The following is a 23798-nucleotide window of genomic DNA, read 5'->3' on the forward strand; positions in this document are numbered from 1 at the left end:
AGCACAGGCTCCGGATGCACAGGCTCAGCGGCCATGGCTCACGGGCCCAGCCGCTCCGCGGCATGTGGGATCTTCCCGGACCGGGGCACGAACCCACGTCCCCTGCATCGGCAGGCGGACTCTCAACCCCTGCGCCACCAGGGAAGCCCCAGAATGGACTTTTTTTTTTTAAATTTTCATTTCCATAGTCAAATCTGAGTCCAAACACAAGAAATCTATGAACTTACGCATCTAACTAGGTGACTCAGATCCCATAGCCAGGCCCACAGTCAGGCCGTTTCCTCCCTCCAGGACGTGCCAGGGGTCAGCAGTCCTGAAGGGGTTCCTGCTCCCAAGCTCGGGCACCACCTGGCTGTCCCAGCACAGCCTTTGTCCTCTGTGGGCTCTCTTGTCCGGGGCCCTTGTTACTCCCCTCCTGGCTTAGAGCTGCGGCCTCTGACCAGAATCCTGTTCATCCTCCCTGCTTCCCATGCTGCAACCAGGGCATCGCATAAAACACGAGGCAGCCCATGTCTCAGATTCTCCTGGACCCTCGCGTGGCTCCCCAGGCCTCGAGGGTGAAGCCCTACCCCTAACCCAGGCACACAGGCCCTTCCTGGGCAGACCTGTCACTTCCCTGCATTCCCAAGAGCCAGGTCCATGGGGGAGCAGACAAGCCAGCAGATGACAGTCGAGAGTGGCCAGGACTGGTGACAGAGCGGGTATGGGGAGGAGGCTGCTCACAGAAAGAAGCCACCCAGCTTCTGTAGTGAGCTGAACAGGGGCCTGCAGAAGATATGTCCATGTCCTAATCCCTGAACCTATACATGTGACCTTATTCAGAAAAAGGTCTTTGCAGATGTCATTTATGTTAAAGATCTTGAGATGACGACATCACCCTGGGTTATCCCAGCGGGTCCTAAATCCAATGGCAAGGGAAGCAGAGGGACATTTGACCACACACAGAGAAGGTAATGTGACGACAGAGGCAGAGATTGGAGTGACACAGCCACAAGCCAAGGGGTGCACGCGGCCACCAGAAGAGGCAAGGAACATGTTCACCTCTAGAACCTCCAGAGGAAGCGTGGCCCTGTCAACTCCTTGGCTGAAGATTTCTGGGCTCTTCTATGAGAGGACAGATTCCTGTTTTTTTAAGCCCCCTAGTTTGTGGTCATTTGTTAGAGCAGCCCCAGGAAAGTAATGCATCCTCCTTGAGGGTGTGAGAGAGAACAACACTGCAGAACACTGACCTCAGCCGTATCACAGTTATTTGTTCGATATCTATCCCCCTCCCCAGCTCAAAGTGGGGCCCCGTGAGGGCAGAGACTATGAATCTCTTATTCACAACTGTGTCTTCAAAACCCAGCATAGCACCTGGAAGTCCAGAAATACTTTTATGAATAAAGGAATGAGTGAATAGATGGATAGATGACGGATGATGGGGTCTTGTAGGATGAATAGGAGTTTGCCAGACAAAGATAACGAAGAGGGGAAAGGCATTACTGGTAGAAGGAAGAGCAGAAGCAAAAGCAGGTGGAATTTTGTGCCTTCAGATATACTCCATGGACAGCTGCCTATTGATGCTAAAAGTGACTTCTGCCTTCAGGTCTAGAAATTCAGCCCCTTTCAGAAAATCAACCGCAAGATTGAAAGGAAGAAGGCAGAGAACGATTACAGAAACAGGGTGGGTGGTATTGAATGCTCCTGTTTGCTGAGGACTAGAGGAAGGTCAGCCAAGGAGGGGAGGGTATTCAAAGCAGGAGGGGTGGGGTCTCTGCTCCTGAAAGGGAGGTGGGGCCTCTCTCCAGGTCAGGGACCCTGCTTCAGCCCCAGCTCTGTCCTCTGCCACTAGCAGTAATGAGGCTGCTGTATTCGGGGTTTCTCAGACTCTGCATCCTAGGAAACGAGCCTTCTGTTTTACAAGGGAGGAGCTAGGGCAATTTTGAGATTTTAAATAAAGACGGGTCCTATCGGGGGACCATCTCCCTGCTCCCTGCCACACCCTGGGGTTAAAATGATTTTCTCATATGGAGATGCCACTTGCAGCCCAGCCGCTTTGCAGCTGTGGGACCTCAGGGTTGCCCCCGGCCCTCTGAGCTTCTCCCGAGCTTTTCTTCTTTCTCTCTGTCCTGCTGATGTCACCAAGCCACCCGAAGATCAAGTGAAAAATGTGTGTGTGAGACTCTGTAAATTCTCAAGTGTCGATCAGATGGCATCTGCTTTTCTGATGAGTCAGCCGCTGGTGGAGGGGCTCGAGCTGTGTCCACGGGGCATGTGGCCACAGTAAATCGTGCCCGCGATGGCCATTCTTCTGGCTCCAAGGGCTCAAGGATGGCTGTCGGTCACTAGTTCCCACGACTCAGCAGGCCTTGGGGAAAGGTTCATGCTGGGTCTGACGAACCTGCCGGAAGGGCAGCGCTGACGGCCTTCGTTCCTTCCCCCAGGATGTTGGCGCAGCAGAAAAAGTTCCTGGCCCAGTTCACGGCACACCAGCGGACCCGCCGGGACACGTGGAAGCAGAGTGTGAGGGTCATGGACCATCTGGAAGCCCAGCTTGAGACCCAGCTACAGGTGCAACTTCTGAAAACGGGCCTTTGCAAAGTGGGCAGTGGTTTACAGGGGAGTGGAAATAGTAAAAGGCTAAGCTCATGACCACAGGTCAGCACTGGAGCCTTTGTGAGGACCACATGCCCTGCTCGGGACCCCCTCAACCCCCACTAGTCTCACAGGCTGATGACGCATCAGCCTCGCTGCTCAACTGTGAACTTTGATTCCCTCGGGTCTGCAGCACCCAGCTCCGTGCCAGGCCCTGACCACTCATCAGTTTTGTCTGTTGAGCTGAAAGGAATGAGCGTCTCCCTGTGTGTGAATCGCCACCATGTGGGCCTCTTGGTGTCACGGCAAACATCAGTATCATGCAGGCAGTGCTGCTGTGACTAAGGTTTGCACTTTCCCTAGAACATACAGGAAACTCAGCTTTCGTGATATCCTGTGGATATCTCATCCCAGAAAAATCTCATCAGCGTGAGATTATAAGGTGCGGCTTTAAAGCAAAGTGGCTGCCTGTAAAAAAAATCAAATATTCCAGAATGGAAGTGCTGAGCAGAGTGTTGGCGCCATCTGAGTGTTCACCCCCAATGTGGCCGTGACATCTGAGACGATGATGAGGAAGATGTTAATGGTGGCTAACATCTATTCCCTGAGGGTCTCTTGTAGACAGTCACTGAGCAGAGAGCTTTACATCCACCACCTAAAGTCCTACTCCGACAGCCAAGGAGCGGGTTACACCCAGTGTCCCATTTACAGATGAGGAAACTGAGGCCCCGAGAGGTAAGTCACCTCCCAGTGCCCCACAGTTAATAAGCCACGGAATCCGGGTCTGGCTGTTAATCAATGGTGTTGGCAGTTAAGGACTCAGACTCGAGTCAGGCAGGGGTGCACTTGACCCTGGTTCTGCTGCCCTCACCGAGCCCCTCGCACCTCAGCGTTCTCATCTGTAAAGTGGGATCCATGGCTGGTGTGAGCGAGGATGGATGGTTAGCTCCCCCCGCATCACACGTGCCTCTGCCTGCTCCTGGTGTTTCTGAATGCCTCTTGGAGAGTCCTCCTCCACTTGGGGACGCGGTCCTGTCCCCACTCTCAGAGCGCCCCCTCGTGCTGATGGAAGGCGATGTAGAGGCGGAGCAGGGCAGAGGGAGGTCCAGCTGACCCTCTCTCTCTGCATCCAGGAAGCTGAGCAGAGCTTCATCTCAGAGTTGGCGGCGTTGGCCCGGGTGCCCCTTGCTGAAAGCAAACCGTTTTCCAATAAACATGGGCTGTCAGGTGAGTCATAGAAGGCGATGCCCTGCAGGCTCTCCGGGCTGGGAGTATAGCTTCTAGCACCGGGTCTACGGCTAACTGGCGTGTGGCCCCAGGCACTGCACTTACCCTCTCTGAGCTTCTGTGTCCTGTCTGTAGATGAGCGGCTAGGCTAGGATGCCCCTGTGTCCCTGACCCTTCCAAATGCAATAATTCCGATTCCTGGGTCTGCCGCTCAGTAGCTGACTCTCGTCTCTGACTCTGTTTCCCCATCTGTAAAATGGGGATAATTAGCCCTCCTCCCTTGGCCAGCAGAACTTCAGGGACATCATAGAGTGCTGTAGCCTCTAACGGGATAGCAAGGGGAAGGTGTGTAAAGTCACGGAGGGCTATTCAAATAAAAGCTATGATACTGGAGCTGCGTTCTAGGTTCTTAACTGCTTCGGAAGGGAAGGCTGCCCGTCCGCTGGGTGTGGTAGAAACACAGCAGGAGCCTGGCCGACTTGAGTTTGAATCCTAGCTCTGCCACCTTTCAGCCTTGTGGGCTTGGGGTAGCTCTCACCCGCCGCGAGGTCTGTTTCCTCACAAGTTAAATGGATCTAAGAGCAGTAGATACTGAGTGCATACTTGGCCCCCAGAGGTACTCAAACAATGATAGGGTGGCGTGAGGCCAAGAGACGCTGTCACCTACCCAGAGTCACAGAGCCAGTTTCTGGGTTCACGTGTCTCCTGCAGAGAAACCCCTAAGGACCAAAAGGAAGAAGCCGGCACCCCGGGACAGAGGGGACTTTGGGGGGCCCAAGGATGACGACCCTGCCTCAGGGGGCCCCCCCTCAGGATCACTCAGGTACACCGGGGCCCTTGTTGATCACCTAAATCTGAGCAGGAAATCCAGCGCCTCTCAGAGGTGTTGACTCCGGTCCGAGAAATGATGGGTGATAATGGGAAGTGTTGGTATTACTGTTACTGCTATTATTAGTGTCCAGTTTGGCCAGGTCAGCCACCACCCACGCCCCCCAGCCCGTCAGCATCCAGCCTGAGTAGCTGGCAATCCCAGGCCTCAACAGGGCGCTGCCAGCTACAGATGCTTCCAGATTTATGGTAGGGTGGATCCATCCTGGGGTGCCTCAGTCGTCTGAGCATGGGTTGGACCTCCCACCAAAGAGAGGGAAACTGGGAGTTTCTTTTGTTTCTTAACAGCCCATGTCAAAATGCAGATTGTTTTGATGGCCTGTCACCGCCTTTTCATGTGATCAGATTGGATGCATTGTTATTGCATCTAGATAGACCTGGAATCAAAGTTCTGACCAACTGCATTTCTTCCATATTTTAAGCAGCAAAAGGCTGAGCCAGCAAGAAAGTGAGGTTGGTGACAGTGAGAATTCCAAGAAGATGCTAAAGAGAAGAAGCAATCTGTAGCTTAAGCCTGGTCGGGAGGACGGAACCTGAAGACCCCATCTGAATGCCACCTGCCTCTCCCCCAGGCAGTGAGGAGGGACTGGCCACCCTGGGGTGGGGGACAGTGGGGTCTCCCCTCTGCCCACAGGCTTGCTGTGCAGGGATGGAGAATGGGTATCAGAGTCCCAAAGAAAGGCCTAAAAGAGCAGGGCAGACCCTACCGCCTGTGAAGATGATACCCACCCCCACCCCTGTGTTGGAAACATGTCTGCTCCAGTTTTTCAGTGTCGCCTTGGCTTCGAGATGTGGCTCCGTTCCTCGGGAAGCCCCTCCTTCCTGGCTCCCCGTGCTTCCCACCCGCCGTGTCCCGATGTCACCCCGAACCTGTGTTCCACGAGCGCTAAGTGATCTCATTCCCGCCCTGGGGGCCCTCTGCTCGACAGCCTCCCAGTGGAGTTCCGCCTATAATAAAGGGATCACCAGGTGTTGCTGGTGTTTTCTGGGTCTGAGGCCTTTTCTCCTCCGTTCCCATCACCCCCGCTCTCTCTGTCCGCTGCACCATGGGCACTGGCCAACATGGATTCTCATCAGGACCCATTCCCTTCTTTGGCTCAGCCAGCAGCGAAGGCCTGGTCTCAGTGAGGGCATCTGAGGAGTCTCAGGGCCTCATGACATAGACCATGGAATCCCTGGCTGGCAGGCCTATCCTCACCCACCCTGGGGACCTAAGGACCCACAGATACATGACACCTGCATTAGGGTCTTCTGTTGGAGACACTTAAAGCGCTAGGAAGGAGGCCCTGCCCAGGAGGACTTCCCCTGGGAGGGATGAGTTCTTCTGCCAGACAGCAGCCCTCCCCTAAGGAGAAATGCTTCTCCCAGTGGATGCTGAGAATATCCAGAAGCTTTCAGACCAGCCAGTGCCTTTCCCACCTGGAAAGAAAATTGCCTTTTTCGTCGAAATCACGGATTCTCAGTCTTGGCACTATGGATATGTGGAGTGAGAACATTTCTTTGTTTGGGGGTGGGGCTGACCTGACCTGTGCATTACAGGAGGGTTAGCTGCATCCCTGGCCTCTTCCCACCAGATGCTGGAAGCACTCCCCAGTTGTGTCAACCAAAACTGTCTCCAAACATTGCCAGATATTCCCTTGGGGGCATCACCCACTGATGTAAGTCAGAGCGTGCTGACCCCGGGCAAGTCTGGGTTGGAGAGTACAGGGTTTCCACAAATTCCCGGTACACAGTGGGCTCCAGGTTATAGAAGCTCCTGTCTCAGGGATTTTCTGGACCGTTTGTGGTCTGAATTTTTATTTCTTTCAACCTAGATTAGTCTCTCTTAGTCAGGAAAGCGAGGGTCCTTAAGAAAATAAGTAATCCATACTAGTTACATCGTTTGTTAAGGATACTAACCATCGGAGATCCTCAAATCCTGACTGATCACCAGGCGAATTTCCAAAGTTTGCCAACAGCCCCCTCTAGTGGCTAAATAAAATATTTCCTTATGCTGCAGAGTCTTGTAACAAGTTTGACTTCCATCCTACAATATTTTGAGAACCTGTTTTACATAGCAATTGCTTTTGTCACATGGGTCCTGTGCACAGAGGCATTCTGAAGGCAGAGGCCTCCTATGCTGGTAACATCTGATTTGGTGACGTGAGTTTGGTAAATGGAGATGCCCTGGCAGTACCAGGATCTCTGGAAGATCCCGAGCAGTATAGGTTCAGCCTCCATGGATCTTGCATGGATGATGCTTTTGCTTAAGTGTAGCTTCCTTAGTCCAGGGGACATGTCACCTGTCACATACTGCTGGGCTGCTTAGCACAGTGTGGGGCGCATAACTCTCCATAAAGGCTTGTGGACTGCGTCTGTTTTCATCACATCAAAAATCGACTCTAGAGGTGCCTTTCATAATGGAATTGCCTCGTTCAAAACAAAACGCGACTCTCACGTCTGGAAGGACTCTCGGCTGTGTTGGGCGCAGGCTCCGGGACACCGGGGTGTGGAGGAGGACTTTCAGGCCTGATACTGAGCATGAAAACAGCACACCGAGGGCCGGGGAGAGAGGAGGAGAAGCAAGAAGACACCGAGGATACATCTCAACCGCCCTCCCTCCGTCTGGGTTGTGTCCCCAGTTCTTATTATGGACTGTGATGGAAGAAGGTAAAAATGGAAAGGGTTCATGAATGATGATATATTGAAGAGTTTAATGGATTAATTTTTATGCAAATTTAGCCTCTCTGATCTGTTTAATGGATTAAATTTTATGCAAATTTAGCCTCTGAGCTGCTAGGATGAAGCCAATGTGGTATATATGGTCAACAGAGTCTCCAGCCAACCTGGGGTTTGTCTTGCCGTCATCACTCTGGAGCTGATATTGCTGCTGCTGCAGAAGCCTCCTAACTGCTCCCGCTCTTGCCCTGCCCTGCCCCACCCTCCTCTTATCTGTCCACACTTCTTAAAACACAGATCTGACTGCTGCTCTTTAGTGGCGTTCCCTTGCTCTTAGGAGAAAAAGCAAACTCTTTAACATGGACCACAGGGCCTTGTGAGGTCTGGTATCTGCCACCCCACCAGCCCAGCTGATGCCGTTGCCCCCATCCAGCCTCTGTCTCCTCTCACGGCCTCATATGTGCCACACCCCCTGCCTACCACAGGGCCTTGGCACATGACAGTCTTCTGTCTGGAACCCTTCTGCCCCCTCCCATCCCCTTTGCCTCATTAGCTCCTAGCCATTGTTCACATATCAACAGGGCTCACTCACGACTTCAAGAGCCATCCCTGCCCACCTTGGTAAGATCAGAACCCCCTCTTTCGCTCTTAAGAACTGTCTGTATAGGGCTTCTCTGGTGGCGCAGTGGTTGAGAGTCCGCCTGCCGATGCAGGGGACATGGGTTCGTGCCCCGGTCCGGGAAGATCCCACATGCCACAGAGTGGCTGGGCCTGTGAGCCATGGCCGCTGAGCCTGTGCGTCTGGAGCCTGTGCTCCGCAACGGGAGAGGCCACAACAGTGAGAGGCCCGTGTATCGCAAAAAAAAAAAAAAAAAAAAAAAGAACAGTCTGTGTATTTTGTTGCTGGGATGGGGGAGGGGATGGTAGTTACATTCCTTTATTTCTCATCCAAGTTTGGAACCGGTTGAGATAGAGGCAAAGCAGCCACAGAGATCTGCGTATCAGCTCTATAACTAATGAGGCCAAATTGGGGGACTCTGTGTCCACAAAGAGCCTGCTCATACCCCTGATCTAAACTTGCCCGCCCCCAACACAGACATAGACGTGGCCCCAGTCACAGGCTTCTACCATGGGGACACCCCCCAAAACACATTGAGAGGAGTGGCGAGGGGGCCCAGATTTGGTGGGGGGGGGTTAGGTTGGGATGGGAGGATGGGAGGGTCTCTGGAACTTGCACATTGGGGCAAGGAGAGTTTCATAAAAAGCCAATAAAGTTACAAAAGGTATAAAAGAGAATATATGTTTAGAATGAGAGAGGAGAGCAGAACAAATATTTTTAGAACCTGATGAATTCCACGAAATCACAAATACAAAACTATAATTTTTTTAAGTCAATGAATTGCCTAACCCACTTGTGTAATACTTTGTTCTAACATTTCTCCACTCACTGTTGTGTGCATCGGATGGCTAGATTTCCATGGACCAGTTTCTGGCTCTGCACACTTGCCTCAGTGCTCCCTCTCCTCATTGCTGGGCGCACTTCCGGTCTGGGCGCACTTCCGGTCTGGGCGCACTGCTCGTGCCAGGTGTCACGGGACGCATTTGCGTCGTGTCCCCTGGCCTGCGCTCCGTGTCACGATGCAGGGGAGTTGGTACAGGGGGTGGCCATTTGTGCCTGGGCTGGCTGGAATTACGTCCACGGGACACGTGCCCATCCCCACTGAACCCAACTCCGTCTGCCCTAACCCAGATCCCAGATACGCCCCTGGCCTCCCAGTGTCACCTGATGGGCATCACTAACTTCGTGGTAAATTTGCATCCAAGGAAGTGTGTCCTGAGGCCGGTCATCTCCTTGGAGGAGGAAGGGAGCCACTTAGCACTCTCAGTTCTGAAAAATCAGGTGGTTTCCCTCTGCTGGGCAAGAATGAGTGAGACAGAGGCCAGGAGAGCCTCCACGTTTCTCTCCCAGAGAGCGGACGCCTCTCTCTCGGGGACATGAGGAGTGGGAGATGAGCATTCTCTACTCCCTGCAAAATGCTTCCTTTATAGCACTTAGCATGGTGTGTAATTAGATGCTTTGGGTAATAATTTGGTTAATATCTGACCTTCCCCCTGGCATATATACCCATTGCTTTCCCCTACTAGGATGATGCCTAGTACTAAATAGGCACTCCTCATACACTGGTGGAAGGAAAAATGTAGGGAAGGAGGGAGGAGGGAAATTTCATTTTGGTAGAAGCCCGTTTGTTCAGGAATCTTCTTGCTTTCTTGCTCCATGAATTGGCGTCACTGAAGGAAAACTTGAAGCTAATGACACCAAATGTACTGGCATTTACTGGGACACCAGACCCGACTTACATTGCATGGATTGAAAGCTCACTGGCTTCATGTTGGTAGCTTGAAATTGGCTACAGTGAGAGTATTGGCACCATAGAAGTTAGCAGACACTACAAACTGGGGCTCCCACCCCAGCCCAGCCAAGCTCAGTGTCCAATGTTTATTTAGCAGTGTACTTCAGGACCACTAGGTTAGAAGACCATACGCTATGGTCACCCTGGTCTACAACCAAGGCTCTGCTGCATCTTAATGAGGGAAAGGATGGTCTTTTCAATAAATGGCACTGGGTCGATTGGATTCTATATGAAAAAAAAAGCAAGGCTTGAGCCTTATTTTACACTGTGTACGAAGGTTAATGAGAGATGGGTCATAGATCTAAATGTGAAAAATAAAACTTCTAGAAGGAAACTCAGAAGACTATTGTGGTAGCAGAATAGTGCCCCCTCCCCAAGACTTCCACATCCTAATTCCTGGAAACTGTGACCGTGCTATGCTCTCTGCAAAGGGGAAGTAAGGGGGCAGTGAATGAATAGGAGAATAGTTAGCCTTCCCCTAAAGTTCCCACCTCCTCCTACCATTTCAAGAGATAATGAAAAGAATGTTACTTTAAAGGAATGCTGCAGCTCAGCCTCCTAGAATTAAGGCTTGTCTGTCTTGCAGCTGCCAGGACCCCTGTGCCTGTGCCTCTTGGGAACCTAATGTAGGACAGGGGTGCTGGCAACCTCAGCAGGTAATGCCGACTGGGCAGTGGTCCGGTGACTTGGCAGCCAGGCAAGGGCCCCATCAGTCGGTCCTAGAGAGAGGTTGTTACGGCTGCTTCCACTTCAGCTTCTGCTCCGTGATGGGCTGGGGGCGGGGGGGGTGATGCGGGAGAGAGGAAGTGCTTTCCAGAGAGCAGGGTGGGTAACTTATTGTTGCCAACTTTACTCTTTTGGAAGTTTCTGCATTGTCCTCTAGTAGTCCCAATGGGCCAAGGCCAAATATCAGGTCATTACCCTCCATTCTTGATCCTTCTTAGTATTTAACTTTGTTTCAAGAACATCCATAACTGACTCTAAGCCACCACCTCTCTGGACCTTAAAGTATCTTAACCCAGTGAGGGTTGGGGGAGAAGACACTAAAAGCATAAAGTAGACGTAGGCCCATCCAAAGCCATCCTGCCTCAAATGACAAAGCTTAGCAGTTAGAAGCAAGGAGCTCTGGACATGTGGGTCCCAGATTTAAATATTGGCTGTGCCACTTCCTGTGTGATCTTAGATGAATTATTGACCTCTCTAGGACTCATCTGTAAAAGATGTTAATAATAGTGCCTACCTTACAGAGCACCTGACATGTAGCATGTGCTGTACAGATAATGCCACCATCACTATCACCACGACCACGACCACCATCACTATCACCATCATCACCATCACCATCATCACGTGACATCACCATCAGCATCAGCATCACCATCACCACCATCATCACCATCAGCAGCAGCAGCAGCATCATCACCACCACCACCATCACCATCATCACGTGACATCACCATCAGCATCACCATCATCACGTGACATCACCATCATCACCACCATCAGCATCATCACCATCAGCATCATCATCACCACCAGCAGCACCATCATCATCACCATCAGCAGCAGCAGCAGCATCACCATCATCACTACTAACTGGTAATCAAGACAAACAACTTTGAGGTTTTACTCCTCCTTAGAATGTATACCTCCCGTGGGACTGGAGGTCAGAAATGTGAAGTTCAGAAGCTGGGCACTTCCAACCTGAGGCAGTCTGACCCACATAACAAACAGGAAGAGACAACACACCAAGGAAAGGCTGGGCAGGAGGGAAGGGACATGATGTGATTTCAACCTCTTTCACAGAAGCCCTTGGCCAGCCATCGTCCTCCTCTTCGCATCCTGGTTCTCATGACCTAACACTCCCCAAATCATGACTGGCTCCCTCTCCTCCCTCCTCCGCTCCCCCGGCTACCTAACGAGAGCGAGTCCTGCGGAAGCAAGCACCACTGTCCCGTTACTACAAAGGGGAGCACAAAGCATGAGCACCTGAGCAGCCATCACTTAAATGCAAACACCCCAGTCAGGGAGTGGGCCATTTATTTTCTTTATTTTTTCACAAGCTTTGAATTCAGAAATAAGAGTCACAATAAGTCAGTTGTTAAGTAAAAATGAGGGTGATTACAAAGGAAAACTATGTACAAAACTTTAAAAATCTGACGGCCTCGTCATCCGCCTGGGAGGGACCAGGACACGGGCACCGGGAGCAGCTGTGGCCACACCGTGGTCAGCCCTGAATGAGGGTGGGAGACCCCTTTCTGAGTGTGAACCTGGCTAGGCCTGCAGTCTGGAGCGGGCTGGAAGGACACACACAGACCGGAAAGACATCATGGAGAGTTACAGGTGCCACGGAGACCAGGGTTCCTGACACAGGACGAGAGTGATGCTTCTCTGGCGGTGGGGTGGGCTTCCTTCTCGTGTAGACCTGGGGGAGGGGACGATGAGGACACATCTTCCTGCTATGAGTTTTGGAGCTGCCCCCGAGGGCTTGAGGTCTGGGCTTCGTGTCTATGTAGGGCCTCGGCTGTCTTCTGTCGGACGCACTCACAGACTCGCAGACATAACTTAGTAACATGCATCAACTATCCTAGAACAGCTACAGGGGTGCAAGGGAACCACTCAGAGAATCGTGGAGCCCGTGGCGTCAGAAGTGAGAGGGACAGTACAAGACGAGGCTGGAACCTGTGTTCACTAAGGAGGGGCCTGGAGACGCCATGCTCTGAGGTGGACTCAGATGAACACACGACTGTGGGCAAGGGATTTCCAAGCAAACACACCACACTAGTACCACTTCTTCCTAAACCAAAAAGGAAAGAACATCATTCCATTTTCCCCCCATCAGTACCAAACGATACTGTGGGTTTCCAAACACTGAAAGGGCAAGGGATGGACATCCTTCCCAGAATCCTTCACGCTCTCTCATCCACGAGTCGCCTTCACCCGAGGCTGGTGATGTTGGAGCGGCCACCAGGGGGCGCCACGATGCGGTGGCCGGTGCGCCGGGGGTTGTTGTCATCTATCTGGGCACCTGGAAGAGACAGAGCCAGTCACTCCAGCGACATCTGCTGACACCAGTTCCATGTGCTGCTCCCGGGTGCCCTCTCAAGTCATGTCCCCCAGCCTCTGGGACGCCGAGCCCTCGTCTCAACACGCCTTCCATCCTCACCATCCTTCAGCCCAGGCTGACCTCTGGGAAGGCTCCCTGACCTCCACGGGGTCCGTTGCTCCCTCTTCTATGCCCCCCAGGCCCCGGGGCCACCCTGCTGCAGCCCTGACCACCCTGTGCTCTTCCCAAGGTGTTTTATGTGTTATGCGTGGGAGCACACGTATGTGCATTTGTATATTGTGTGCATGCGTGTATCTGTGCATGTGTGTGCATGCGTGCATGCTGTGTGTGAACACTTGGAGCTGGGTTTACCCACCCTGTTTACAATGGGCAGGTCTGTATGGGCGGGGGTCGGGGGCGGCCTTCTTTGTTTTAAATCTGCAAAGCCAACCATCCACTCCAATCTCACGCATTCTCTTGCAGTTAAAGAAAGATTTAAAATTGGAGCACTAAGCTCAGTCCCTGGCTCTCAGTGAATATGTGTTAAATGAAGACTGAATGACGGATAATGCTGGGAAGGAGGGATGTTGTGGAGAGGGGTCCAGTCGGGAGACTTCACTTCCTGCACAAAGGGTGCCTGGAATTTGGGTAATTTGGAATCAGACACTCCTCTCTCCTGGCCTCATTTCCTTTTCTGTAAAATAAGAGCCGACCCCTATCCACAGTATTGTGTACTCTATTGCCTCAAACCACAGGATCAATTTTATGGCAAAGCAGGTGTAACAATGAGCACACGACAATAGGATTCACTGGATTCACCGTGAACCTCATTGATCGGAAGATGCTGGCCTGATATGAAGTTGGGATGGTCTACATTGAGAGCTCTGCTAGGCTGCCTGCTAGGGTCAGGCGCTGCCTCCCAGGGTACGATATGTGTACTGAACCAATGCCCCATATTCGATGTCATGTTCCCAGGAACCAGGAGGTGAAAACTGGATTATCCCCTCTCACCGTCACTCCCAATGACTTCACCAAAGAGGAAATTTAAAATAAACACGTGAAAGATGCTGAACCTCATAAGGAATTAAAGATTTACCAATTAAGACTTCAATGAAAACAACGACAAAAATAACTAGATGAGGTCTTTCTACCTCTGACTTTATATGATTATATAAGCCACAACGAATTTGGTTTAGAGTAGTGACTTTGATTTTCTCTCATTGTTTCATTGATAGACAGTGTGTCTTCCTGGACCCAGAAGTCAGGCCAAGTGCTTAATATCTTTCTACCTCATAAGCATCTGTACCTTGCTTGGTTACATGACAGGTACTTTGAAAATACCTGTTGTACAAAAGGACAGTACTTCAATAAACCATGCTATGTCCTTATGACGTAACCTCACTCAGATATTTAAAAGGACATCTGTGGGGCTTCCCTGGTGGCGCAGTGGTTGAGAATCTGCCTGCCAATGCAGGGGACACGGGTTCGAGCCCTGGTCTGGGAAGATCCCACATGCCGCGGAGCAACTAGGCCCACGTGCCACAACTACTGAGCCTGCGCGTCTGGAGCTGGTGCTCCGCAACGAGAGGCCACGACAGTGAGAGGCCTGCGCACCGCGATGAAGAGTGGCCCCCGCTCGCCGCAACTAGAGAAAGCCCACGCACAGAAATGAAGACCCAACACAGCCAAAAATAAATAAATAAATAAATTAATTAATTAAAAGGATGTCTTTGAAGTCCATCCTGATGTTGGAAAGTGTCTGTGCAGTTGGTATCCAATGGAGTCACCTGTGAAACTGCTGAGTGGCTGGTCAAAGGCAGTGCTGGGGCTTTAGAGAAGTGGGTGCTGAACAGGGAGAAGAAGGATGGTTGGGGGACACTTCCTGCAGACTTTGCATTTCACTGTTTTTTTGTTGTTCTAAAAGGGAGGGAATGTCTCTGCATTTAACTGCAATCGTGATTGCATAACATGAGACCAGAGATCCAGTGTGCAAACTCCCTGAGATGTTGTGTGTTGTCACACACACACAGTTTTCCAAGCATTGCAACCAATCCCTGTTCTGCTGATTGAGCATCAGATGAAATATTCCAGTTGTGTTTAGGGTCCACTTGTGCAAAAATATTAGTTTTCTTTAGACACTGGATCACACAGTGTGGGAGAAACTCTTCCATGACAGGCTCAGGGAGTGAGATGGACTGGACTGGTTCATGCTCCCCACTGCGTAATCCCTGAATGGATGGTAGGTTGTCACCCTTGCAATTTAAACTGGTATTTCATCTTCTCTCTGCCCCTGCCATTCTCTCTTTTGCCAACTACATCGCCTTTTCTGTTTAAATGTCCTTCACTCCTGCTGGACCAGAAGTCAGCCCATTGAGAAAACTCAGCCCTGTTTTTTGTTTCTTTGTTTGTTTGCGGTACACGAGCCTCTCACTGTTGTGGCCTCCCCTGTTGCAGAGCACAGGCTCCGGACGCGCAGGCTCAGAGGCCACGGCTCACGGGCCCAGCCGCTCCGCGGCATGTGGGATCTTCCCGGACCGGGGCACGAACCCGTGTCCCCTGCATCGGCAGGCGGACTCTCAACCACTGCGCCACCAGGGAAGCCCTCAGCCCTATTTTTACAGCCCATGAGCTAAGAATAGTTTTTTGCATTTTTAAATGGTTCCATTTCAAATGGTCTTAGATATTGCCTCTTGGCTCACAAAGCTTAAAATATTTACTACCTGGCCTTTTAAGAAAAAGTTTGCTGACCTCTAGTATAGACTGAGCCTGCCCAGCTGTGTCTTATTCATCACCGTATTCCTGGCACCTAGCACAGCATATAACTCATGCTAACACCTCAAATATTCGAAATTCCGAGGCAATGACCCAACATGTGCACACCTGCCCTTGTGTGGCGATCTGATGAAACTGCAGACACACGTCCCAAGAGCCTTCAGAAAGTCTGAAGGACCACGTGAACTTTTGATTTTGTCTGCACACATTTGTTGAGCACCAAGTCCTGGCATTTTGACGCTGAATGTCTTGGAGCCTTAATTTCCTCCTTAAAGAAACAGGAATAACACCACTCTACACACAGGGCTGTTGTGAAGATGAAACAGTCATGAGTTATGACAGTGTGTGCTGTACTACCATGCATGGCTGAAGACCCGACCCAGAACATACATCCAGCAAAGGCAGCTACTCTGATTCCCTTCTCCACACTTAGCTTCATGGGTAAGAGTATAAAATGTACCCAAGAGTGTTTAGGAAGAGCATGAGGCCACTTTTCAGGCAGACTCTTCATAAATCAGGGTCAGGTATCTCTGTGCTGCTCCCATGGACCCTCTCTGATCTCTGACCTCCCCCAGCCCTCTCTGCCCAACCCCGGGAGGGGAGGGGAACCCACACTCCCATCTTCGGCTCCTGATTGAGTGCCCGAGGCCGTGGGTCCATTTCTCAGGAGTTCAGGGCTCTGGGAGCCACTGTGGGGTGGGGAACCTTGGCCGCTGTAGTTTCGTACCTGATAAACTGAAGTTGGACTGGTGGAGGTTTCTGATCGGTGGAGGCTGGTGTTTGGAAGGCGAGGATTTGACAGAAGGAGCAGGGGTCGCGTATTTGGGTGTGGCTGGCACCTCGTACACAGGACCATCATACATGCCCCTGGGAACCCCCTGCAACCCAGAAACCTAAACAGAGGACAAGAAGAGCAACTGGTTGACAAGATGCACGTATGCATTCCCATGTGCAGGAGAGTGACCATGGTCTCCTCGGGGATACACACACGTACGCACAAACATGCACACACGTGCTTGTACACACACCACACAAGGCACCCGCTCACACACATGCATACACACGTGCACAGGCATACATATATCCATGCACACAAACATGCACACACACATACATATGCATGCACACCCCCACACACACTCCACATACACATAATTCACACATATGCATGTACATGTACACACATGCCTGCACACACTAATATGCATAGTACACAATCACATGCATACACACAATTCATACATGTACATGCACACACATGCCTGCACACACACCAACATGTTTAACATACACACTAACATATAACACACACATCACACACACATACAATCCAACACACATTCATAAAAAGACAGGCAAGTGCACACTCACGTGCATACACACATATACATCTACACACACAAGCACAGACACATACACAGCTTCGCGCAGGACGACTCCAAAGCTATTTCCAAGAGAAAAACACTTCCCTGACACCCTGACAAGGACCCCTGAATCGGGGACTGGTGGCATCAGGGGGTCGTCTTCATCGTGGATTTGGGGGCAGGTAGTTTGGGAGGTGATCCCGCAAAGGAGGAGGAAGGGAGGAGGGAGAACACCCACCACAGGGAGAGAGAATGCGAGGGCCACCTCTGAGGGCACCTGGCTCAGTGCTACTGCAGGGGGCAAACCTCCTGGACCCCAGGGAAGATGGGACACAGCGCACAGCCTCCATCCCCGTGGGTGGAGGGTTGTCCTGGGAGAGAGAGCCATGAGGCAGAGAAGCCAAAAGCTGCAGGGGCTCGGGTGGGAGGCTGGGAGCCTGCTGGTGAGCTCAGAGCCGGCCAGGGGAGTGTGGGCGTCCATCCCAGGCCCTGGGAGACAGAGTGTGGCCAGGAACACGTGCAGGTTCCCACTGTGAGTCAGTGACAGTGCCCTGACCCCAGCTTCACGTCCCTCTTCCCCTGCACAGGTGACAGCACCTGATCCCAGCCCTAGGCTCCCTCCTCTACAACAAAGGGGTCCTTTTTTAGCACCAATATCAAGGGCCCAGCGCTGCTTGGTGATAACCCATCCTCTGCCCCCAGCAGCCCTGCTCCCCTGACGCCCTGGGACCTCACTGTCTCTGCCCCATCCCTCTCAATACCTGCTTCCTGCGCCTCTGGGCTTCCCTGGTTCCAGCCGGTTCCAGGCCTGTGTTCCTGCCCCCCAGTTCCCTTCAGTGACCTCTGAACTCAGCTTGGCCAGACGTAGGTTCTGGGGCAGGGCCCGTCCCCCACCTGGCCTGGCCTCTGTGCTCAGGGGACCTGTCCACCTGGCCACTGCAGAGCACGAGTTGGCATCGAGGTCAGGCATCCACCTCTCACAGATGCTGACTGTTAACCACAGACCTCAGGTTCAAACTGATTTAGAGGGAATGAAGCCAGCCAAGGTGTGTTTCTGCCCCTCTGGTGGGTGTCCCAAACAGGAGTTTACACGAGTCCCTTTGTCTCTCAGCAGCCTGCTGTGGCCACATCGCTATCCCTGGCCATCTTTCAGATCTAACTTGCTAATTCTCCATGTCCATCATTTCCCTATCTGACGCATAACATCTGTGCAATTTGGTATCCTTGACCGGGGATGCTACACTTTAAGGCGTGGAGAGGGACAGTAAACAGACATAGAGCATTGTGATGGTTGGCCTGGGAGTCTGGGAATGCCAGGAGGCCTCTGGGCTCTTGCATCTGAATTGGTGGCACTGGTGCCACTTATGAAGCACAAGCAGAGTGGGACCACACACAGGTGGGCACACACACATATACAAACACATAAGCGAGCACAGGAGCACATACACACAGGAGCACCACATGCATATACACATACACCCATGCACATACACACATAAAGCTGGGCTTTCTGGCAGACATGAGCCATTTTAGTGCGGGAAGCAGGTTGTCATGGTGATGGGAAGGACCTAATTAGGGAAGATGATTGATCACAGATGGGAGTCTTTCTGAAGCATGAGCAAATTTCCTCCTCTGAACTGGACTGGGGACGGGACAGAGCCTGTGCCTACTCCATGCCCTTTCACCTCCTGAGTCCATGCTAAGACTCCTCAAGAAAAAGGGGGGAAGGAGGATGCAGAATGGAAGGGGAGCAAGGAGAAGAAGAGGGCAGATCGAAGGGAGTCTAGATGCAGTTCTGCCACCCCTCAAGTGGGCTAGGGCGGTTTATTTTTACCAAACGGCACTAAGGGCTTCAGAGCCCTCCCAGCTGTGTGATGCTGGACAGTCCTGCACTGCTTTGAGCACCAGGGTTCTGATCTGCAGAAGGAAGGTCATGACACCTAAAAGAGGGGGTGGTGAAGACACCCCCGCCAGGATGATGCAGGATGTGCGTCCTGGCTGGTGTACTCCCAGGACTCCTCCCATTGCCCCACGTGCACAGCCCTTTACAGTTGGCAAATTCCTGGCACCTCCTCGGTCTCGTCTGGTCCTCACTCCAGCCTGAGACGCAGGCAGGTCACGTCCCAGCTCATTTGACACGTGAGGAAGGGGGGGCTCGTGCAGCTGTGACATTTGTTCGCTCTGCACATGACAGACCCTGGCTCCACATACCTTGTTCCTGATCCTGACGCGCTGGTAGAGGTAATCGGGGAAGGGCTTCCTGGGGATGAAGCGGCCCACGCCCTTGTTGACGTTGATGCTGCCGTCCTCAAAGACGATCTTGCCCTGGCTGATGACCACCAATGGGGAGCCGTGGCACTCCATGCCTTCGAAGATGTTGTACTCCACGGCCTGCAAGCCAAGAACCACGGGCTTTTATCCAGCTTCTGAGGCTTTTCTCCGCATCAGCCCTGTTCAACCTAATGGTGACTCTGCAACACATTCTATCACAGGCATTTTCCAATGCTTGTTCTTTCTGGAAAACACCTTTAGGACTGTGTAATATTTCTTTGTACACTTTCATTTGCATAATCAGCCCCTCACTCTTGGGCTTTTACATTGCTGGTGGTTTTATATTATCTAACTAATATCGTCTGGGGCATCGTGAAAGTGAATGGGGCTCCTGGAGTTAGGCAATGAAGCCACTCTGACTATAACTGAACATTTTGGGGTCTTCTTTTAAAAACATTTTCTTTGGGTTTCCCTGGTGGTGCAGTGGTTGGGAGTCCGCCTGCCGATGCGGGGGGCACGGGTTCATGCCCCGGTCCGGGAGGATCCCACATGCCGTGGGGCGGCTGGGCCCATGAGCCATGGCCGCTGGGCCTGCGCGTCCGGAGCCTGTGCTCCGCAATGGGAGAGGCCACAACAGTGAGAGGCCCGCGTACCGCAAAAAAAAAAAAAAAAAATTTCTTTCATTTTTCCTAAAATTAAATTACTGGGTCAAAGGATATGAGCTTTTGAAAGTCTGCCAAATTATTTTCTGAAGGCATCGGACCAATTGACGCGACATCGGCAGTGGGGGAATATTTCGTAATTTCATGTCTATGAAATCCCCTCCAGCACTAGGTAAGGTCATTTTTATTTACTTATTTATTTACTCATTTGAAAGACAAAACATTTCCTAGAAAATATGCATTCCTTTCATTAGTCCTAAAGTGAATATAACTACCACCAGCCAAACTCTTTGATTATTCAAAAAGTAGGTGAAAAATACGGTAAAAATTCAAACGGTACAAAAGATATGTAACTTTAAAAAGCAGGTCTCTCTTTGACCTCAGACTGAGATGCCTGCCTCACACTGACCTTTCTGGAACCCCAGATATTTTCTGTGCGTGAGTAACTTTCTCATGTTCCAAGCGCTCTGCACAGACAGTTTCACCTTCGTTTCTCTCCTTACCTCAGAGAATGCTCCCCATCAGCGAATGTTCCCATGTCGTGGGTTAAAAATGTTTTGATATTCCTTAAACTGCTGCACTGGATTCCACCCCAGGGACATACTATCATTTACTTATCCAATTCTCAGGGACAAGCACGTGGGTCTTTGCCCTGCTTTTGCTAAAAAAGCACAATAAACACACTTGAGTGTCCACACCGGCATGTGTGAGTATCTTCGTAGATGTGAACTTTGGGCCAAAGCATAAACGGATTTTAACTTTGACAGATTTGCCTTCCAAAAAAGGCAGCGCTGATTTCCATTCCCGACAAAACTCAATGAGTTTATCGGCATTCTAGTCCCACCTCAGCTCCATCCTATTAAACCCCGGCATCTCAGACACTGGCGCAAGTAAAAACAGCATCTCACTGCAGTGACTTGTATCTGAGATCGGATCTGTCTTTAAATGAATAGAAACCCTTTGTATATTTCTTCTGTCACTGCGTTTTTGCAGCCTGTTCTATTAGGTTCTTGGTATTTTCCTTAATGGTTTCTAAGGACATATTCAATGTTAAAAAATCTCTCCCTTTGTTTGTCCTGTGTATTGCCAATACTGTGTATTACCAAACTTCCCTGTCTGTCCTCTGCCTTTTGATCTCATAAAGTATTAAATATTATCATTTGCTGCAATACAGAGGGTTTTTTTTCTTGGTTTAATTTGTACGTAGTCAGTGGTCAAACAAACAGACCAGTCTTCTCCTTTGTATTTTCTAAGTTTTGTGTCTTGCTCAGAAAGGTCTTCTCCCCTTCAAAATGATCATTTTTAAAAAAAGTGTTTTATTCTAGTCCTTTTATAACTTTATTTTATTTCAATCTTCAACCCATTTTGAATTAGTTTTGTGGTCAAGAGTACAGCAGCCGCCTAGCCCTATGAGCCGGGTATTCAAACACAATTGGTTGAATAACTGACTTTGTGTAATTTTAACAGTCTCCTTTGTTGAAACCAAACTCTCATATATGCGGTCGGTCTATTATTGCCTGGCTCTCTTTTCTCGTCTGCTAATACCAAACTGCCTCAATCATTGTAGCTTTATAATATGATTTAATAACTGGGATGATTAGCGCTCTCTCTTTAGTTTTCCTTTTCTTAGAAATGTTTTGGCTATTATCAAATTGTCCATCTAGGAACTCTGTTTTTCTAGTTAAAAAACAATTCCATTCCATTTTCTGATGTGATGAATTCAACTTTATAGATTAAATTAGAAAGAACTGATATTTTTACTCTATTGAATGTTTTTAGCATAAAAGGACTTGCGCTTATGGAACTCTTTAGTTTTGATTGTTATTAGAAACAGGGTTTTGATTTCCATTCTGTTTTTCAAAGTGCTCTTTAATTATCTCATAGAAAAGGTATCCATTTTTATATTGATTTGAAATCAGCTGATGGATTCTTATTGTTTTTGATGGTTTTTAGGTGCATACTCAGGGCTTTGGGGAAACAATCATGTTGATTTTTTACAAACAGCTGCTAATACTATGCTTTATACTCTTTGTGGCCGTTGCCTCCCAGGCCCCAGGCAGAAGATCTGTTTTCAGTTTTAACATTTGCTCATCTAGCACTTCCTGAGTCACCCTGAAGTGACCCCGCTAGGCAGTAATTTACAATTTTGCTGAAGCCCAAATGTGGATTGTAAATACTGAAAGGCAGTACAAGAAGCAAATCACTTACCTCGCAGTCAAAACTAGACAATTGCCCAACTCATTCAACCCAGCATGGTCTGTTAGTTGTCTTCTTAGTGGAAGGACACATTACACGCCACAGTGGCATTCCTCAATTGGGGAATTCTTATGAGGCTCAGGTTATATTACCCACAGATGTCACTTTCTATATTTCACAACTACATGGAGTTTTGGGCTGTTGTTGTTTGTTTAATTTTTCTATTTCTGGCCACGCCGCATGGCTTGCGGGATCTTAGTTCCCTGACCAGGGTTCGACCAGGGATCGAACCCGCGTCCTTGGCAGTGAGAGCACAGAGTCCTAACCACTGGACCGCCAGGGAAGTCCCACAACCACATAGAGTTTTAAAAGCTAATTGTTTCTTACGTCTCCCTCCCACCCTCCCTATCCCATGGGGATATATGTACATGTATCGCTGATTCACTTTGTTATAAAGCAGAAACTAACACACCATTGTAAAGCAATTATACTCCAATAAAGATGTTAAAAAAAATAAATAAAAGGTAACTGTTTTATTTCCTAAAGGTACTTATGAACAATGTAAAAACTCAAATAATACAAAAGACTATGATTTAAAAAACTGTTGTGTCTCCGATCCTGGAGCCCCAGTTCCCCAGTACCTCTCCCAGGAAGCAACTACTGTTCCTCAGTCTTTTATGTCCTATAAAAGATAGCCTGGGGCTTCCCTGGTGGCGCAGTGGTTGAGAGTCCGCCCGCTGATGCAGGGGACACAGGTTCGTGCCCTGGTCTGGGAAGATTCCACATGCCGCGGACAGGCTGGGCCCGTGAGCCATGGCCACTGAGCCTGCGCGTCCGGAGCCTGTGCTCCGCAACGGTAGAGGCCACAACAGTGAGAGGTCCGCGTACGGAGAGAAAAAAAAAAAAAAAAAGATAGCCTGACACTGATGAGTGGATAAGCATGGTATATGTTTATATCCATCAATGGATGAATGTGGTTTATCCAAGCAGTGGAAGATTATTCAACCATAAAAAGGAATGGATTGATACCTACTATAGTGTGGATGGGCCTCCAAAACATGATACCAGGTAAATAGAAACCAGAAACAAAAGGCCACATACTGTGTGATGCCATTTATAGGAAATGTCCCGAATAAACACATCCAGAAAGAAAGCAGATTTGTGGTTGACAGGGGCCTGGGGAGGAGGAATGGGGAATAATTGCTGATGGGTATTGGGTTTCTTTCTGAGGGGATGAAAACGTTCTGGAATTAGTAGTGGTGATTGTACGACTTTCTCAATATACTAAACACACTACTGCATTGTACATTTTAAAATGGTGAAATTTATGTCACATGAATTATATCTAAATATAAAGAGTGTAAAATAACTAGGTAGTCTCTGGATATACAAGCCTGTATGTGACCTATGGTGTGATACTTTGAAGCAAATACTTTTCCCACAAAGATATGAAAGAATAAAAGTTGTGTTCTTTTTACAGAAAAGTAGATTTGAATTTTTAATCACCGATCAAGATATAAGAAATGATTTTCATCGTCAAAAGGAATGTTTTTAAAACTGAAAAAATAAAACCAACCTCTAAGACAGCTTTTTCAATCCATGTTCTGAAAAACATTTGTTTCCTGCACTATGTGACTTGCATTGCTTTAAACGGAGAAAATTGAACAGACAAAAACGCTGTGGCCAACTGGTCTCATGGCATCCTGAATTGTCCTCTTCTTATTATGAA

General features: G+C 49.8%; 2 protein-coding genes across 9 annotated transcripts in view; one reads left to right on the forward strand and one right to left on the reverse strand.

Annotated features, from left to right (window-relative positions):
- The window catches only part of EVC (EvC ciliary complex subunit 1), an 81332-nt gene extending 73872 nt beyond the window's left edge, over nucleotides 1-7460 (forward strand). For 7 of the 8 annotated variants that reach the window (XM_060104269.1, XM_060104298.1, XM_060104292.1 and 4 more), the window contains 4 exons: nucleotides 2424-2550; nucleotides 3708-3801; nucleotides 4513-4624; nucleotides 5112-7460. In XM_060104269.1, coding sequence (XP_059960252.1) covers nucleotides 2424-2550; nucleotides 3708-3801; nucleotides 4513-4624; nucleotides 5112-5196 — 418 coding nt within the window. In that variant the 3' untranslated portion in view covers nucleotides 5197-7460. The remainder of the gene's footprint in view (nucleotides 1-2423; nucleotides 2551-3707; nucleotides 3802-4512; nucleotides 4625-5111) is intronic. The other variant, XM_060104276.1, reaches the window with a different exon arrangement.
- Nucleotides 7461-12694: 5234 nt separating this feature from the next.
- CRMP1 (collapsin response mediator protein 1) overlaps nucleotides 12695-23798 on the reverse strand; it is a 69666-nt gene continuing 58562 nt past the window's right edge. The window contains exons 12-14 of the mRNA XM_060087599.1: nucleotides 19152-19331; nucleotides 16304-16469; nucleotides 12695-12786 (exon numbers count right to left, since the gene is read on the reverse strand). Coding sequence (XP_059943582.1) covers nucleotides 12695-12786; nucleotides 16304-16469; nucleotides 19152-19331 — 438 coding nt within the window. The remainder of the gene's footprint in view (nucleotides 12787-16303; nucleotides 16470-19151; nucleotides 19332-23798) is intronic.

Source organism: Mesoplodon densirostris, chromosome 1, assembly GCF_025265405.1.
Source record: "Mesoplodon densirostris isolate mMesDen1 chromosome 1, mMesDen1 primary haplotype, whole genome shotgun sequence".
NCBI lineage: Eukaryota > Metazoa > Chordata > Mammalia > Artiodactyla > Ziphiidae > Mesoplodon > Mesoplodon densirostris.